The 18086-nt window shown below is 41.6% G+C and overlaps 1 protein-coding gene and 1 long non-coding RNA gene across 2 annotated transcripts; one reads left to right on the top strand and one right to left on the bottom strand.

Annotated features, from left to right (window-relative positions):
• Positions 1-226: 226 nt before the first annotated feature.
• On the bottom strand, positions 227-1448 carry xbp1 (X-box binding protein 1). Its single transcript, XM_048592608.1, has 3 exons — positions 1084-1448; positions 582-678; positions 227-378 (listed from the first exon to the last, which is right to left on the bottom strand). The coding sequence occupies exons 1-3, from the start codon at positions 1299-1301 to the stop codon at positions 247-249; spliced, it is 447 nt and encodes a 148-aa protein (XP_048448565.1). The 5' UTR covers positions 1302-1448; the 3' UTR covers positions 227-246.
• LOC125481275 lies at positions 1433-17179 on the top strand. Its single transcript, XR_007261266.1, has 3 exons — positions 1433-1543; positions 13934-14010; positions 16889-17179. It is a non-coding gene; the product is annotated as an uncharacterized LOC125481275 (long non-coding RNA).
• Positions 17180-18086: the final 907 nt, after the last annotated feature.

Below are 18086 nucleotides of genomic sequence, written 5' to 3'. Positions count from 1 at the left end.
GGAGGGCAAATCAAGCCTCCCGGATATGCAAATTTCAGTTTCCTGGTTGTTACAGTTCACCAGCTGGTTTGGGCAGGTATTTAATTCTTAGAGGCCACACTTCAACAGCTCTCTAGGATACGGACGGCTCAAGTGCAGATCACCGCTCTTTTAATGAAAAATACTGGAGACAACAGTCTCCAAGAGGGGCGCTCTGTCTACTTATAATATGATGTTCTCTCTAACCTGGTTACGCCTGTGTTTCTCTCAGTCTCTTACCTTCTCTTTCTCTGTGTCCAGAACTTCCATGCCTAGTTTCTGTCGCAGAATCCGGTTCTCGGACAACAGACTGTGTGTCTTCTCGTGTAGAAGCCGGTTCTCTATTTGCAGTTTCTGATTCTACCAGAGAGAGAGGGGGGGTGGTAATGATGAAATTCGACTCTGAATCCAAGAAAAAGAGAACATGCCTCTCGCCCCCGTTAGGGAGCAAGAAACCGTCTTCCAGTCACTGGGAGAATGAAATTCCCATTTCGGAAGGAAGCCGTTCAATCTGAGCCATGACAAATAGCAAAGGAATGGAATGGAATGTTTATCCTCCTTACCTCGGATTCCATCTCCAACACTTGCTCTTCCAGTTCAGACATACGAGCTTTTTTCCTGTCTCGGGCAGTCTGGGCCGCCACTCTGTTCTTTAGCTTCCTTTAAAGAGGGAAAAAAAGGGGTAAAACCATAGCAATAAATACAAAGTACCTTCCCCTCTCTGCAAGAAATAAAACAGTTATTCCTTCAACTTCCGCTAAACTTTGGTTCGAGATTATATCGAAGCAGAAAAAAATGCAGAGAGCGAAGGGTGTAACGCAAGTTGAGTCAGCTGCCACGCAAACAGAAAGGAGTCAAGGCATTGGAGAATTAGACAGTCCACCAAAAGCCCCAGTTACAGTTCAGCTATTGTTTTAGTTGCATTTTAAGATTAAGATATATTCGGTTTATAGAATATCCATTAAAAAAACACGCACTGCACAGGGTTCTGTCCCACTGAGTCAAACAGCCACCCAAGTGTTCCTGTCAAACACAGTCTCTCCCGGTTGAACAGTAAGACCCTACCTCCGCAAAGCCTTCTCCTCTGGGCTAAGATGAGTGAGCCGCTGCCTTTTCCTATGGACGTGGCCGGCCGCCGGCTGAGCCGGGGACGAGTCGTGTTGCGAGCCGCTCCGGGGCGGGTACACCACCGAGATGTGTCGGCTGATCTCCAGGCCGTTCTGCTTCCCACCCCCGGGGATCAGCAGCACCTTAGCGGAGCCGGCGCTGTTCATCGCCACCATCTCCCCGAAACACTCGCCGTTACAATGTATCGGTGCCACGGGAACACTGATACCGCCAGCAGTGGGTTGTCACATGAACCTGCAGAAGGAAGTGAGGTTAGAGTTGATGTGTTCGCTCTTCTCTGACACTCAGTCTGTTCAGAAACTGCTCTCCGGGGTCAATTTCAACCATCGTGTTTAAATACTATTGGCTGAGCAGCCTGTGCATCACTGAACAGAAGCAGTCCTATTGGGTCACATCGGTGAGTTTACTGAGGCAAGCAAAGGCTCAGATGGCGACAGATCTTGTTTATCAAGTTGTTGCAACCTACAATCATTCTGCATATATATATATATATCCCATATATTAGGATCATGTATTTCCGTAAGTATAATACAGGATTACATGCACATGATTTATTTACAAATGTCATGTACTATCATAGTCAATATTAAGGATATACATAACTCTATACACGCACATACGGATATTAACCTTATTGATTATGCATATGAACATCTGTGTTTATAAATAAACGTTTTGGTGTGCACCCACCTGTAATGATAAGAATTGTATCCAGAGTTTTGTCAGTGTTGTTTCTATATACTTATTTCAAGTGCTCGAAGCTTCCTGCTTCATGTCAGACTGATGCAATCTCATGTAAGAAAGCCATTTCCTCCCCCAACTCTCAGGCTGTCAGTTTACTGGAAAGTCACTTGTGTGTCCTTGATAGCTGGGCTTATTGCATCATCTGCTGATTTGCATCATTTCAAGAGTTTTAAGTTGAAGCCTGTTTGTGACCCAACATCAAACTTCGAAAAGACTAAAGGTTTTGAAGTTACAAAACATTAAGGCATGTAGTGGACACTTGAACATTTTCATTGTTACTAATCTTCATGATGGAACATTGCGTGTGAACTGACTAAAAATATTTCATATGGAATCTTTCCTCTTAACTTTACTTATTTCAAAAGCATGCAGTAATCATAGATTCCCTACAGTGTGGAAGCAGGCCAGTCAGCTCATTGAGTCCACACCAACCCTCTGAAGAGCATCCCAATTTATCCCTGTAATTCTGAATTTCCCATAGCTAATTCACCTAGCCTGCTCATCTCTAGACACTACAGGCAGTTTAGTGTAGTCAAGCCACCTAACTTGCACATCTTTGGATTGTGGGAGGAAACCAGAGCATGCAGACCCATGCAAACTCCACACAGTCACCCAAAAGTGAATCGAACCCAGGTCCCGAGTGCTGTAAGGCAATAGTGCTAACCACTGAGCCAAGACGCAGGTTAGAAATGTTCCTCTGAAGATTGGTTGGATTGTTCTTATGCCATGTTGCTATACGCAGGGCAACTAGTTCCATGTGATTCCTCTTCAGCAGCTACCAGTGCTGATGCAATACTCTGTCGTAAACACTGGTGGGCTTTGGGCAGCATGGGGTTACAGGTCTAGACTTTGTACCATTTTTCAGTTGATTGAGGCCTTTTTAATGCATCAATTCAGAAGGACCCAATTGTCACCCAATAAAGTCAGCACATAAACTGATCTTTTAAAGGCTACCCAGATAGAAAGAACACAAAGAGTCCAATTAAATCAGGATGTTTAAAATCAGCTGGAGGAGACCACTTGTAGCACAGCGGTAGTGTCCCTACCCCTGGACTTAGAGATCCTGGGTTCAGGTCCCATCTGCTTCAGAAGTGTGTGATGACATCTCTAAACAGGTTAATTAGGAAAAATAGGTTAATAACATCTTAAAAATCAATGCCTTTAGAGAGAGGTGGGCACTGCAGGGCTTTATTTCCCTCTCCAACTCCATGTTTTAGTTTGGGCCGAAGGGCCTGTTTCCATGCTGTATTACTCTGTGAATCTATTGGACCAAATGTGAGCAATTGGAACTAGCTGAGTGGGCACCACGGTCAGCATGGACCAGTTTGGGCCAAAGAGCCTGTTTCCATGCTGCATTACTCTATGACTCCATGATTTAGTCCCTTCCTGCCTCCCTACAACCATCCCTTGCTTTTAAAGGTTTGCATTGTCCATAAAGGGCTTTGTTTGTAAACACTCAACTGGATACAGGTGCTTTTACTGGTGGCGTTTACTAGGTTAAAAAAGAAAGCAAAAAAAAATCATGGTGATTTTGGTGGTGAGAAGGCACTTGGTTGTGTGTGATAACACTTCTGGGTAAGCCAAAAAAAAGCTGGAGGGCTTTTGTGGCACAGTAGTAGCGCCCCTACCTCTGAACCAGGAGTCCTAGGTTCAAATCCCACCTGCTCCAGAGATGTGTAATAACATCTCTGAACTGGTTGATTAGGAAAATATAAAGTAAACTGGAGGGCTCTGTGGTACTGAAGAAAGCCTAAGCAAACACAGCAATGTAAATGACAATAGTGTTACTACTGGAGTCCAGGAGAGACTTCTCGGAGATTGTCTCGTTCCAAACGTTGTGGAACCTCTCAAACATATGCCCTCTTTCAAAGGTCATTTGGGAACCTGATCAATACCGTAAACAAGAGGTAGGTAGCCAGTATGAATGCCACCTATCCAGCCCCCTTCCCAATGGGCCTTATCTATTCTGGACCCATGAACTTTGATCTAGTTGAGGAGTAAGTGAATTTTGAGCAGGTAGAAAAGTGCTCAGTAATGCATTCTGCCTCCTCATTGTCCTTACCGCATGCCACCATATCCTGGTACCCAAACCCAGCAGCTCAGAATGTGCATCAGCAAGAGTACAGAAAACAGTGCTCTCAGATATATAATCATTTTGGATGTAAGCAACATTGTGGAGGTGAGGGTGAAGCCCACCATGAATGGTATAATTTTGGTTGCCAGGGCTGGGTAAGTGCACACAAAGCGGGAGCTTCACAAAATGTGATGTGCCTGCATTTATCTCCATGCTACCACAAGCCTGTGAATCCAACTGTAACTGAACTCCATTCTCACTGGAAATGGGATTTGCAAACAAGGTGCCCACATTACACATTTAAGAGGAAAATGGCCCCGAAATGATAGAATAATACGACAGAGAAGGAGGCCGTATGTCCCATTGTGACTGTGCCAGCTCTGAAAAAAAAAGAAGTATCCAAGTAATTCAACACCTTCTGCACTTCCCAAGGATTTGCAGCTTGGTTCTCCTTCAAGTATATACCCAATCTCCTTTTGTATGTTACTGTCGAACTTGCATCTACAACCCTGTCAGGCAGTGCATTCCAGATTTTAACACCCTGTTAAATTGGGATGTATCTCTATTGCCAATGAGTCATCTCACACCTCCAAACCCCCACAAAGGCTTGTCAATCCAATCTCCTTTTGAGGGAAGTGGGATGTATTGACACTATATTTTGGAATCCTGTCTGAACACTGTTTGCGTTTATATATAGATGCTCTTTTTTGATGTGTGGTGAACAGATGTATATGTTTCATGATCTTCCATGGCTAAGAAATTAACATCATCTAGGAGCTAATATGACTCATATCAAATAAAATTTCAGATACTAGGTAGAATCTTAACTTGGTCATAGTCACTGTGGGGTTTATTTCCCCATTTATCTCTTGCTAATACCACTTTGGGGAATATGAGTTGCTGACTTTCACTAGTATGTTATGAATATCAAAATACTCGTATATAGATGGTCCCCAGATCTGTTCATAACACAGGAGGGGAGGTGTGGAACAAAAAGGGTTGAGAAACTTTTACACTAGAAAGCATGGATGAGGCCTTGGTTTAACATTTCACTAGCACTTCCACCAGTAGCGCACTTAAATACCAAACCTGGTTGTGAACTCAAGGTGCGGGAATAAGGCTCAAATCTGTCGCATAGAATCCCTACAGTGTGGAAGCAGGCCATTTGGCCCATTGATTCCACACCAACCCTCCAAAGAGCATCCCACCCAGACCCACCCCCCCCTCCTCATTACCCTATCCCTGCAACCCTACATTCCCCATGGCTAATCCACCTCACCTGCACATCTTTGGACTGTGGGAGGAAATTGGAGCATTCACCGGAAGCCAATGCAGATACAGGGAGAATGTGGAGACTCCACAGAGACAGTCATCTGAATTGAACCCAAGTCCCTGGTGCTATGAGGCAGCGGTGTTAACTACTGAGCCACCCACAATGCTGTCTCAGAGATGACAGTGCTACAACTAAAGGGAAAGCTGATACAGCATACTGGGAAAAAACCTTTTATTCGGGAAGTCAGCATTTATCTACAGTTCTGTGGAATACCTTATAAGTCACCATTTTCTGCAAACCCTAGTTTGAGATGTCCTTCCCTATTTGCCTTGGCACACAATGAACCTATTGCTTAAACCTGCCCCACGCTATGGTACATTTGCATTGCAGTTAGGTTAGAAAATTGAAATTCTTTGCAAAACCTGCACTTCAGGCCTCACCACGCCAAGTATCCTTAATTTCATTACAATATTTATATACGTATATATCATAAACACAAGAGTGTAACTCAATCCTTCAGTTTCACAGCCTCTGTACATTCTCGTGCAGTGCCCTTTCCATTGTCACTGAAAAATCGAGAAACCTGTCCCACCTCTAGCAGGTAAAGGTCAGTCATTGGTTTGTCACCTTTTTCAGAAGGAGGGCAACAATTAGAGGACAAGATGACCTTAAGTTGCATTAAAGCATTAAAGTTATAAATATCAATATAAGTTGTTGTCCCCATCTACCTACACAGATGGATGTAAAGAAACTATGAACTATTCGTAAAGGCCCAATCAATATTTCAGTCCCAGCCAAGTTTATTCAAAAAGATTATAAAATTATTAGTACATTGATGTTTGTGGGAAACGACCTCATTTGTGGAAATTTTGGGGTTTTCAGACATATGAATCTTTTACCTAAAAACTCCAAGCTCAGAACCTTAATTTGCAACAATGGGGTCCTCAGTTGTGACTGGCCGAACAAGGTATGAACAACCAATTTTTATGATCAAGTGCAATATATCAAGCACATTTTTTGAAATACTTATTAAACAGATGGTGAAGCCAGCTTGGAAGTTTCTTATTCTTCAACCTTCAGGATTTTTGTACATTGCCAGCACAAGCGATGCCTTTCTTCTTCTGTCTTTGAAATGACATGACGTTGAACTGTGATCAGAAGAAATACACACAGAAGTCATGGTAGAATTGTGCTAAACAGATTCAGAGTTTCAAAGTCTTATTTTGGAAGACTTCTTAGTTCTTATTAGTAAGTTATTCCAGTTACTTTTTCCATTGGCTTAAGATGTGGGCTGTCAGTTGGCACCCCACTTCTGTAACAAGTGTCATGTAGACTAAACAAAAAGCAATCTCGTATTCTCTGGGTCCCAGGATTTAACATTTACCATTTAGCTGTGTGAACAAATAGCATGTGCATATAAATGTAGAGCAACTGCACATACAATTTAACGTTCTTTTACCAATAAGGCCAAACCGTCCACTTAACATCTCCAGGAGTATTAAAACAATTAAGGTCAAAGGTTCCTAGCAGAATATCAGAGTACCTTTTAAAAGTGTAGATAATTAGTTCCACAAGCACCCACTCCCTCCACCACTGACACTCAGTAACAGCAGGGTGTACTATCTACAAGATGCACTGCAGAAATTCACCGAAGATCCTCAAACTGCACCTTTCAAACCCACGACCACTTCCATCTAGAAGGACAAGGGCATCAGACATATGGGAACACGATCACCTCCAATTTCCCCTCCAAGTCACTCACCATCCTGACTTGGAAATATATGGCCGTTCCTTCACTGTTGCTGGGTCGAAATCCTGGAATTCCCTCCCTAATGGCATTGTGGGTCAACCCACAGCAGGTGGACTGCAGCGGTTCAAGAAGGCAGTTCACCACCACATTCTCAAGGGCAACTAGGGATGAGCAATAAATGCTGGTCCAGCCAGCAATGCACACGTACCTACAAATGAATAAAAAAAGTGTTCCACCATTTTGGTTAATTGGTTAGGTAATTTAGCAAACTAAAATCTGTTCCAAATACATGTGCCTTGTCTGAAGATAGTGCTCAGTTCAAGCTGTTACATTTGTGTTTTTTCTTATTTTTTTAAAACTGACAAATGACCCTTGAATTGCACATGGTATAAGTAAAACAGGCACAACTGTTTAACTCAGACTCTTTGGCACCTTACGCCAGTAAAACCAGTTCCTTAGAAGTAGCTGCCTGAAGCTAATTGTCACGGAAATTCAACCCAAACTGTGTACAAAGATAACTAAGGCAAAATCAGAAAATGTTACTTTAAAAACAACTAAATCCTAAAAATAACAATATAGTTAAAATTTTACATTTACCTACAGTACAGTCGTGATCACTCTTGAAGATTTGCTGTAATGAAAGGAGTAATGTAATTTAACCTCTTGTTCTTGCTTTTTCTTTATCTTATAACTCACAAGTAAGTGTGTAATCAAATCAGCCAGGTGCTAAAGCTAAAATCGGCAATCTGAAAAATAAATTAGAAACAGAAACGAAAAGCCAGACTACTACCGAGGTTGAAATAAGGAAGGGAGAACGGGGTGATGGGGGAAGGGATGGTTAATATTTCCTCTTCACTGTCTGGATGAAATATTAGAACATAAGAACATAAGAACTAGGAGTAGGAGTAGGCCGTCTGGCCCTTCGAGCCTGCTCCGCCATTCAATAAGATCATGGCTGATCCTTTCGTGGACTCAGATCCATTTACCCGCGTTCTCACCGTATCCCTTAATTCCTTTATTGTTCAAAAAAAATCTACCTTTTTTAAAAAAAACATTTACTGAAGTAGCATCAACTACTTCACTGTGCAAGGAATTCCATAGATTAACAACCCTCTGGCTGAAGAAATTCCTTCTCAGTTCAGTCCTAAATCTGCTCCCTCTAATCTTGAGGCTATGCCCTCTTGTCCTAGCTTCACCTGCCAGTGGAAACATCCTCTCTACTTCTATCTTATCTATTCCCTTCATAATTTTATATGTTTCTATAAGATCCCCCCTCAATCTTCTGAATTCCAATGAATATAATCCCAATCTACTCAGTCTCTCCTCATAAGCCAACCCCCTCAACTCCGGAATCAACCTAGTGAACCTCCTTTGCACCCCCTCCAGTGCCAATATATCCTTTCTCAAATAAAGAGACCAAAACTGCGCACAGTACTCCAGGTGTGGCCTCACCAGCACCTTGTACAGCTGCAACATAACCTCTCTGCTTTTTATTTCAATCCCTTTAGCAATGAAGGACAAAATTCCATTTGCCTTCCTAATTACTTGTTGTACCCGCAGACCTACCTTCTGTGATTCATGCACAAGGACACCCAGGTCCCTCTGCATAGCAGCATGCTGCAACTTTTTACCATTCAAGTAATAATCCTTTTTACTATTACTCCTACCAAAATGTATGACTTCACATTTACTTACATTGTATTCCATCTGCCAGACCTTTGCCCACTCACTCAATGTATCTATGTTCCTCTGCAAAGTTTCACAGTCCTCTGCACACTTTGCTTTGCCGTTCATCTTAGTGTCATCTGCAAACTTTGACACCCTACACGTGGTCCCCAACTCCAAATCGTCTATATAAATTGTAAATAATTGCAGTCCCAACACCGATCTCTGAGGCACACCACTAGTCACTGACTGCCAGCTAGAATAGCACTCATTTATCCCCACTCTTTGCTTCCTGTTAGTCAACCAATCCTCTATCCATGCTAATACTTTACCCTTAATGCCATGCATCCTTATCTTATGCAGTAGCCTCTTGTGCGGCACCTTGTCAAAGGCCTTTTGGAAATCTAGGTACACCACATCCACTGGGTCCCCATTGTCCACCTCGCTCGTAATGTCTTCATAGAATTCCAAAAGATTTGTCAAACATGACCTGCCCTTCATGAACCCATGCTGCGTCTGCCCAACGGGACAATTTCTATCAAGATGCCTTGCTATTTCTTCCTTGATAATAGACTCAAGCAGCTTCCCCACTACAGAGGTTAAGCTAACCGGTCTATAATTCCCCATCTTTTGTCTACTTCCCTTTTTAAACAGTGGCGTCACATTTGCTGTTTTCCAATCTGCTGGGACTGCCCCAGAGTCCAGCGAATTTTGGAAAATTACCGCCAGTGCACCTGCTATTTCTCCCGCCATCTCTTTTAGTACCCTGGGATGCATTCCATCAGGGCCAGGAGACTTATCAATCCTTAGCTCCATAAGCTTGCCCAACACTACCTCTTCCGTAATAATGATTGTTTCTAGGTCCTCACCTACCTTCGTCTCTTTGTCAATTACTGGCATGTTATTAGTGTCCTCCACTGTGAAGACTGATACAAAATACCTGTTCAATGCCTCGGCCATTTCATCATATCCCATAAATAAATTCCCCTTCTCATGCTCTAAAGGGCCAATGTTTACTTTAGCCGCTCTTTTTTGTTTTATATATTTATAGAAACTTTTCCTATCTGTCTTTATATTCTGTGCTAGTTTTTTCTCATGTTCTATCTTACTTTTCCTTATAGCTCTTTTTGTGGCTTTCTGTTGACCTTTAAAGTTTTCCCAATCTTCTAGTTTCATGCTGTTTTTGGCCACTTTGTATGTCTTCTCTTTCAATTTGATAGCCTCCCTTATTTCGTTCGACACCCATGGCAGATTACCCCTTTTCTTACAGTCCTTCCTTTTCATTGGAATATACTTTTGCTGAGCACTTTGAAAGATTGCTCTGAAAAGGTGCGTTCCGTAATAGCTGAGCAATACGTCCCACCAGGATACTGTCTGAAGATAAAGATACAATCTGGGCAGGACTTGAATACAGAAATCAATGTAATACTGAGGGGATGCTGCGCTGACAGAGATGCTTTCTTTCTGATTGGATGTCAAACTGAGGCATTTTATATCCTCTCAGTGGGCATAAATGATACCCACGGCAGTATGTCATAAGAAGAGAAAGGAAGCTATTCCCAGGCCTACATTTTAGCCCTCAGTCAACACCACAAAAACAAATTATTTGGTAATTCTCACATTCCTGTCTGTGGGACCTTGCTGTGTGAAAATTAGCTGTGCTACCTACATTAAAATTGTGGCCACACCAAAAAAATACTTAATTTGCTGTAAAGTATTTTTCGGTGTCTGCTGATTGTGAAAAGTGCCATATAATTGAAAAAAATTTTCAAATACAGAAACCATGTTCGATGACATTGGATAAAGCTTGGTTTCAGCTCATTCCATGTCTTCTGTGGGAGAGATGAGGAATGGTTGGAGACATATGTAATCCAGGTGCCACTGCAGATCTTTCAGGAGTCTCACACCTTTATAACATGGTGAAACATCAAATTAATTAGTTACTGGTTTACAGATCCTACTTGGACTGAAGACATACAGGGAAAGATCAAGGTGATTAGTTTTAAAAAATGCCCAGGAGATTCACTATTTAAAAATAAAGAGTACTTTGTCTCTGGGGGTCAGATACCACTATTCTGGTCTAAGTTGCCAACTGTTTATCTCATCACATCAACCAAAAAGAAATTCACTTGGGTCAAAAATTAGTCTCATGGCTCCAATTTACACACCTGAGTTCTTCAGTGTATAGTGTTTATGTTGCCATTGATTAAGAAAATCGACCAGTCACTAAGTTTCTTTGATTGTGTGGCTTTTGTTAGATTTTCTCTTGTCAAGAGAAGGAGTAAAGCATTATGTCTAATGGAATGAAACTGGTGACTGTGTTTTATAACTATGATCAATAATTGATGTTTCCTGGTTAACTTTTCGGCTGTGCTGGGGACAATGTTAATCTGACTCCTGGTTAAATATAGTTAAAACAGTTAGGGAATTACAATATTTGCAAGGTTTAGAACACTTAGTAGAGTTGCCAACAAGGAGTAATCAGGAATATAGGCATAATTTACTGTGTGAAAATTAGAGAATGACGTGACGTAACCTTTTAAGATCACTATCAATATAGATTCTTGACAAATTATTTTAGCTTATTCTAAGAGGAATTGAATGCAAGAGTAAGGAGTTTATGCCTAAGTTAAACAGGACATTATTGAGATTGCATCTGGAGTACCATGTACAGTACTTGTCACTTGTGAAAGAATGTTAATGCATTGGAAGCTGTTCAGAGAAGGTTTACTAGTCTAATACCTTGAATGAATGGTTTGCCGAATGAGGAAAGGCTAGACAGACTAGGCCTGTAAACTCTGGAGTCTAGAAAAGCCAGAGTTAACTGAAACATACAAGATCCTGAAGGGACTTGACCAAGTGGATGTTGAAAGGAGGTTTGTTCTTGGGTGAGAATCTAGAACTAGAGGTCATAGTTTAAAAATGTGTGCCTATTTCAGGCAGAGATGAGGAAATATTCATCTCAGAGGGTTGTGTAATTTTTCAAATTCCCTTCCTCAAAAGGCAGTGGGTGCAGTATGTTTAAATACTTTTAAGGCAGAGTTATTTAGATTTGTAGTTACTGAGGGCAATGGAAGATTATTGGGGTTATGCAGGAATGTAGAGTTGAGGTAAAAATCAGAGCAGCCATGATTTTATTGAATGGCAGAGATTCAAAGGGCTTGCTCTTGTTCCTTGCTCAAACATGCACAAGTACTTTTCTCGCAAATTCTTCATCCATATTTATTTATCTCTCAAATCTATTATGTCCCACTCTACTGGGCAATGTTCTAACTCCCAGTTCTCTGCCATCCCCTTTTCTAGCTGTGAGCGGTGGCTAAGTCGAGCGATAGGATTTGGTATAGCTGTCGTGGATTGACTGACAAAGAGAGGTACACAAAATGGCTGCCACATAGCAACTGTCACTTTACCTCCATATCTTTGATTTTATATGAGGCATTTTGAAATGGTTCTGTGGGGCATGATACAGTAATCATAATGAAGGGTTGAAATTTCTGGTCATTTCGTGCATTGGGAATCACTGCACAAACTGGAATATTAACTAAAGAAAGAACAGTGAAATGAAAGTTAGGTATATACATCTGATGGGTGAGCTGGCACCAATGTAAACAAATTGGTTGGCCACCTAACATTTCTATGATACTGTGATCTGTCAAATGGCCTTTCACTGACATGTCGGACTTAAGGTTTTGCTTTTCCCACTATCATGTCATTGCCTGTTCTTATATAGCTCCATATTCCATTGGTACCAGGGTTGTAAGGTAACAATTCTTCATGCCTGGATCTTCAGTATGGGATAAAATTAGCAATAATGGATAATTGAGCATGTTGCTCCAGAGTTCTAAATGCAACTTCAAACCAGCAACATTGTGCAAATCTCAAGGTTCAATTTTGATGATGTAGCGGAGGTTATCTCTAATGTCAGGAGAAGATCTATATAGGGCAATAATGGGAATGCTACACTGTTGGCCTTTGCAAGTTGGCAGAGAGGGCAATTTGCTTACACAGTCCAAAGTGATTATTATGCTAAAGAGATATTAGCGAGAGCTTGTATTAACCGTTACATTTTTGTAAGCTGCCAGTCCAGAAAACCCTCGACAATGGAATTCATGGTGTCTTCAACTATTTGGCTACTTCCAATAGCAAATATAAAATAAAGTTGATTAAAAGGTCCTGGATTTCCAATATAGATGCAACAGTCAAGAAGGCACAACAATGCCTCTTCTTCCTCAAGTGGCTCAGGAAATTTGGGATGTCCATAAGGTCCCTCACCAACATCTCCAGATGCACCATTGAAAGCATACTGTCCGGGTGCATAGTGGCCTGGTACGGCAACTGCTCTGCCCAGGACTGTAAGAAATTACAGAAGGTGGTGTGCACAGCCCAGACCATCATGGAAGCCAACCTTCCATCCATGGACTCTATTTAACTGCCGCGGAAAGGTGGAAACATCATCAAAGACCTATCTCACCCCAGTAATGACACCTACAACCTCTGCATCAGGCAGAAGATTCAGAAGCCTGAACACATGTACCAGCAGGTTCAGAAACAGCTTCTTCCTGGCTGTTATTGGACTGATGAATGGACTCGCCAGCCTCAAATATTGCTGATTTTGCTAATGATGATCTTGTCTAGCACACGCCCTGTATGTGGTAACCTGTACGCCTCTGTCTAAGTCTTTTTGATCTGTACATCCTTGTTTACTATGATCTGCCTGTACCACTTGTAAACAAAGCTTTTCACTGTACTTCGGTACATGTGACAATAAATCAATCAACGAGAGCTTTAAAACAAAATATGAGTTAGACAAAAGCATTTTTTCTAAGCAGAGTATTGCCCCAACACTGTTCCGAGGATAATTATTCATCCCACAGCGTAAATATCTTACCTGTGGCCTTGTGAGTAGTTAATGTTTAGTATTTTCAAGGTACATACAGTCATGTGTTTGAAGAACAACCATATGAGGTTGTTAAGCTGTTTCCTTATAGAACATTGTCAAACACTAACATCACATTTTGACTGAGATTTGGGGTTTTCTGTCAATCTGCTTGTTGAAGTTTTAGCTAAATATAATTTTAACATATTTATTAATAAATTGTTAAGTGAAAAGTTAAACCATTGCATCCAGAAATATTGTGACAAATATCAGACACCTTTTATGCAAACTCAAGGCAGGACATCTGCAAGGAATACTAAAGAATGTTTCAGTTCAGCAGAAATTGTAAGATGTCTCTATGTCACTTTAAACTGGAAGAGAAACATCTTTGTCCTGTCCTTACAGGCATCACTGACACCAGGCTGTTCCCCAGTGAGGAAGGATGGCTGATCAGAGGAACAAAAGCAAAACACTACATGGAGGTGAGGATCAACTCCTTTCAAAGTGCTCTATGTTTCACCTATCACTGTCTCCACCTGATCCAAGCCACCCAGATAGTGCCCAGATAGGCTGCCCTATAACCACATGTATAAAATATGTCATGTTGTGAAGTTTCTATTCTCTCATAGAATCACTTAAAATGTGTTATTTTTCATTACACCACACATTAAAAGATAGCATGATGATATCACAAGCATATCTCTTAAATGGTACACTGACATCCTGACCATGAGACAATAACAAGACACCTTGTCAAATCCCAAACCTGTCTGGTGTGCAGTGTTATTTGGAGGGTAGCCCGGCAAGAACATTCTAAAACAGCTGGCTAATGCAAACTGAAAGACATCTCGAAATCTGTCAAGGCTCACGAAGTGCATCTTCATCTTGCTGATGGTTTGCAGCAGCATTCATTTGATGGTCATGTGCCTTTCATTGTAATGCTGTTGGGTTTCATTGATTGTGTGTCACATTTGAGAATGTAGTAGACCACACAAAAATTGGCTGATTTGTTGATAATGAAGTTGGCGATGTAGATGGCAGGAAGGTATGAATGGAGTGCAAACACTTTTGTGCAGTTATCATGAGTTTATGGCTGTTCATGCAAGAAATGATAACTGAATGATTATAAGGCTTCAGATGGGTACATCTTGGTAACTGCATTGATACTTGAAAGTATTCCATTGTGACATTAACCAGTGAAAGTCAGTTTCCCAGAAGCTTTATTGTGTGGTTTGCTGTTTAAATGTTGATACCCACTGTCCTTGACACATTTTTGGAACTTTGTAAGAAATGCCTTCCTCTTGTGTAGTTATGGTAAGGTGGCATTCTTTTGCTTAATGAATTCTGTCATGAGCAGAGCAGCCTCTGACTTTTGACTTTGACGGTGAGGGAACCAAATAATTTGTGCCTTTTGGGTCATGGGATGATCTTGACCCTTTGAGCACTACATTCATTTGAAAGTTTGAACGTGTATACAATATTGCAGCGGCTGTTACTTTAGGGAGTGGTGAGGATTATATTCCTCAATACTCCACATTGCTACATGTTTCAAAACAAATCACCCTTTTTAATAATTGTAGGATTGTATTGTTATATTCTGCCTTATTTATGTCCTAAAATAGTGAACTAAATGGCTGGAACAGAATTGTCATGTGATTTCATCAATAGCAACATTGGGATGTGATCAATCTTTGTTGCCAGACTGAACTTCTATGATCCAGTTAAGGGAGGAGTATTAGGGAAAAAAACACTATATAAAACATGAGATAACAAGGTGTAGAGCTGGCCAAGCAGCATCATAGGAGCAGGAAGGCTGACATTTCGGGCCTAGACCCTTCATCAGAAATGGGGGAAGGGAAGGGGGTTCTGAAACTAATAGGGAGAGAGGGGGAGGCGGATAGAAGATGGATAGAGGAGAAGATAGGTGGAGAGGAAACAGACAGGTCGAAGAGGCGGGGATGGAGCCAGTAAAAGTGAGTATAGGTGGGGAGGTAGGGAGGGGATAGGTCGGTCCAGGGAGGACAGACAGGTCAAGGGGGTGGGATGAGGTTAGTAGGTAGGAAATGGGGGTGCAGCTTGAGGTGGGAGGAAGAACAGGTTAGGGAGGTGGGGACGAGCTGGGCTGGTTTTGGGATGTGGTAGGGGGACGGGAGATTTTGAAGCTTGTGAAATCTACATTGATACCATTGGGCTGCAGGGTTCCCAAGCGGAATATGAGTTGCTGTTCCTGCAACCTTCGGGTGGCATCGTTGTGGCACTGCAGGAGGCCCAGGATGGACATGTCGTCTGAGGAATGGGAGGGGGAGTTGAAATGGTTCGCGACTGGGAGGTGCAGTTGTTTATTGCGAACCGAGCGTAGGTGTTCTGCAAAGCGGTCCCCAAGCCTCCGCTTGGTTTCCCCGATGTAGAGGAGGCCACAACGGGCACAGCGGATGCAGTATACCACATTAGCAGATGTGCAGATGAACATCTGCTTGATGTGGAAAGTCTTCTTGGGGCCTGGGATGGGGGTGAGGGAGGAGGTGTGGGGGCACAGAACAATATCAGTGTCTCTGGATTAACAGTCCAGCGATAATACCACTAGGCCATCGCCTCCTCACATATTCTTCACTGTTATTAAAAGCAAGCTACCAGATTGCTAAAAATAAACATTGATTGTCAGGAGTCCACCTCCATTCATGTAATACTAATCATGTTCATGCAAAATTTCTCCATCTAACAGGTCCAATATTAGATCTGTTTGACTTTATGTATTTTGCGCAGTGGAGTTAATTTTATCGTGAGGCATAGGCTAATTGCTCATAGAGATCTCTTGATACTGAGAGATACTGGGGCAGCTGGGGCCATGATTTTGGATTCACACTCACGTAACTGGTGGGAAGTTACTGGACCCGCTCGGTGTTTCAAATGTATGTAAATATAGTCCTGTACAACTCTGGTTTGTTTGCTGGATAGAGTCAAACTCCAATGTTTGTTTTGTTTCTTCATATGCTGCTGTACAGAACCGAACTGCTTCAGTGACCATGTGTGTATACAAATGTATTTCTATGAGAAAAGTATATTTTTGAAATAAAACAGAATGGGGGCAGACAGAGGGCTCTGCTGTGTGTGGATATGGCACTGAAAGCCTTCGTGTTGGAAGCTGTCAGGAAGAAACAGGTCACGCTTCCATTGACAAACACCGCAAAAGGAATGGGAGAAGGTGGTTAGGAAGATCCATACCTGGATTCTGGCAGCTGTCCTGCACGGTGAATATTCTAAAACTAGAAATCAGGAACAAATGTTGGACTTGCTAGTGATACATCCCATGAAACAATTAAACCAAAAATTAAAACAATACATTGATGGTATCACCCACAGAAACAAGGCTTCCATCTCTAAGGCAATTCTCAATAAATTGCCACACAATTTGAAATGGAATATTAATTCAACTGGAAAGGTCGTTACATGCAATCTCTGGCCACCCAACCTCTTCCAAGTTCGGAATGTTTGCCTGGAGCATCCGGAATGTGATAATGACTCTCTTTCTGGCGATCCTGGACACTCACTTCAGTGTGTATCTTTAACACTGATTCTGCAAATATGTGTAACCTGTTTTAAAATTATTTGTAAGCCTTTGCAAATCTACATTGTTCTGAAAGCCAACACCTAATACTGCTACAATGCTTTTCATTCTGTAAATACTCTCTGTTGGACAAGCATCAAGAAAGTTTCTAAAATGAATTCAGACTGCAGCTGGTCAGAAGAGTAAGCTCCCAAACCAACTGAGCTGTGAAGTGAGTTTCTGGTTCTGTGTTGTCATTTTTCCATATGCGATAAGGAGTTTGTTCAACATTGTATGCGAATCAAATCTGACATCTTTTCTGGTAAATATAAAGATCGGATAGGTTCAGGATTGAGGCCAGGACAAGAACAACAACTTGCATTTATATAGCATCTTTGACAAACTAAAATGTTCCAAGGTGGTACAATCAACTAAACAATGACATGCAGTGAAAAAAAAACAAGCCTCTGGACTGCTGACAAAATATTCAGTCAAAGAAGTAGATTTTGAGCAGCTTTTTAAAACAAAGAGAGAGAGATGAAGGCACAAAGAAGGAATTCAAGAAGGAATTCCAGGCTTAGATGGCTGATAGCAGTCTAGCAAAGGCAGGACATGGGAAGGGAAGGATATGTAAGAGATCTGATCTGGAGGGATCAGAAATCTCAGAGGATTGAGAATGGAGTAGGTTAAGTGATAGGAGTGCAGAATCCATTAATTCATTTGCGCCACAGATGGAGGCCAGTCAGCCCATTGAATCCATGCTGTGAAAGGATTTGAGTAAAAGGATAAGAGTATCAAGTGATACTATACAAGATCAAGCGAACAGTTTCTATCTTAGTCCGAGTAGCAAATTGGACCATTGCACCATATTTGAATAGGTTACTCAAGTTATGAAACAACGTGTAGCCACCCAATAAAAGGTTTTAATTTAGCTTTCAGTTACCTCTTTGCAAAAGAGGTAATTGTAATGGCAAATAGCTTGGATCAACATTATCATCCCGTGACAGCTATAGA

This window comes from Rhincodon typus, unplaced genomic scaffold, assembly GCF_021869965.1.
Source record: "Rhincodon typus isolate 14 unplaced genomic scaffold, sRhiTyp1.1 hic_rhity00001532, whole genome shotgun sequence".
In the NCBI taxonomy this organism is placed as follows: Eukaryota; Metazoa; Chordata; class Chondrichthyes; order Orectolobiformes; family Rhincodontidae; genus Rhincodon; species Rhincodon typus.
This window is presented reverse-complemented; position numbering and strand designations above follow the sequence as displayed.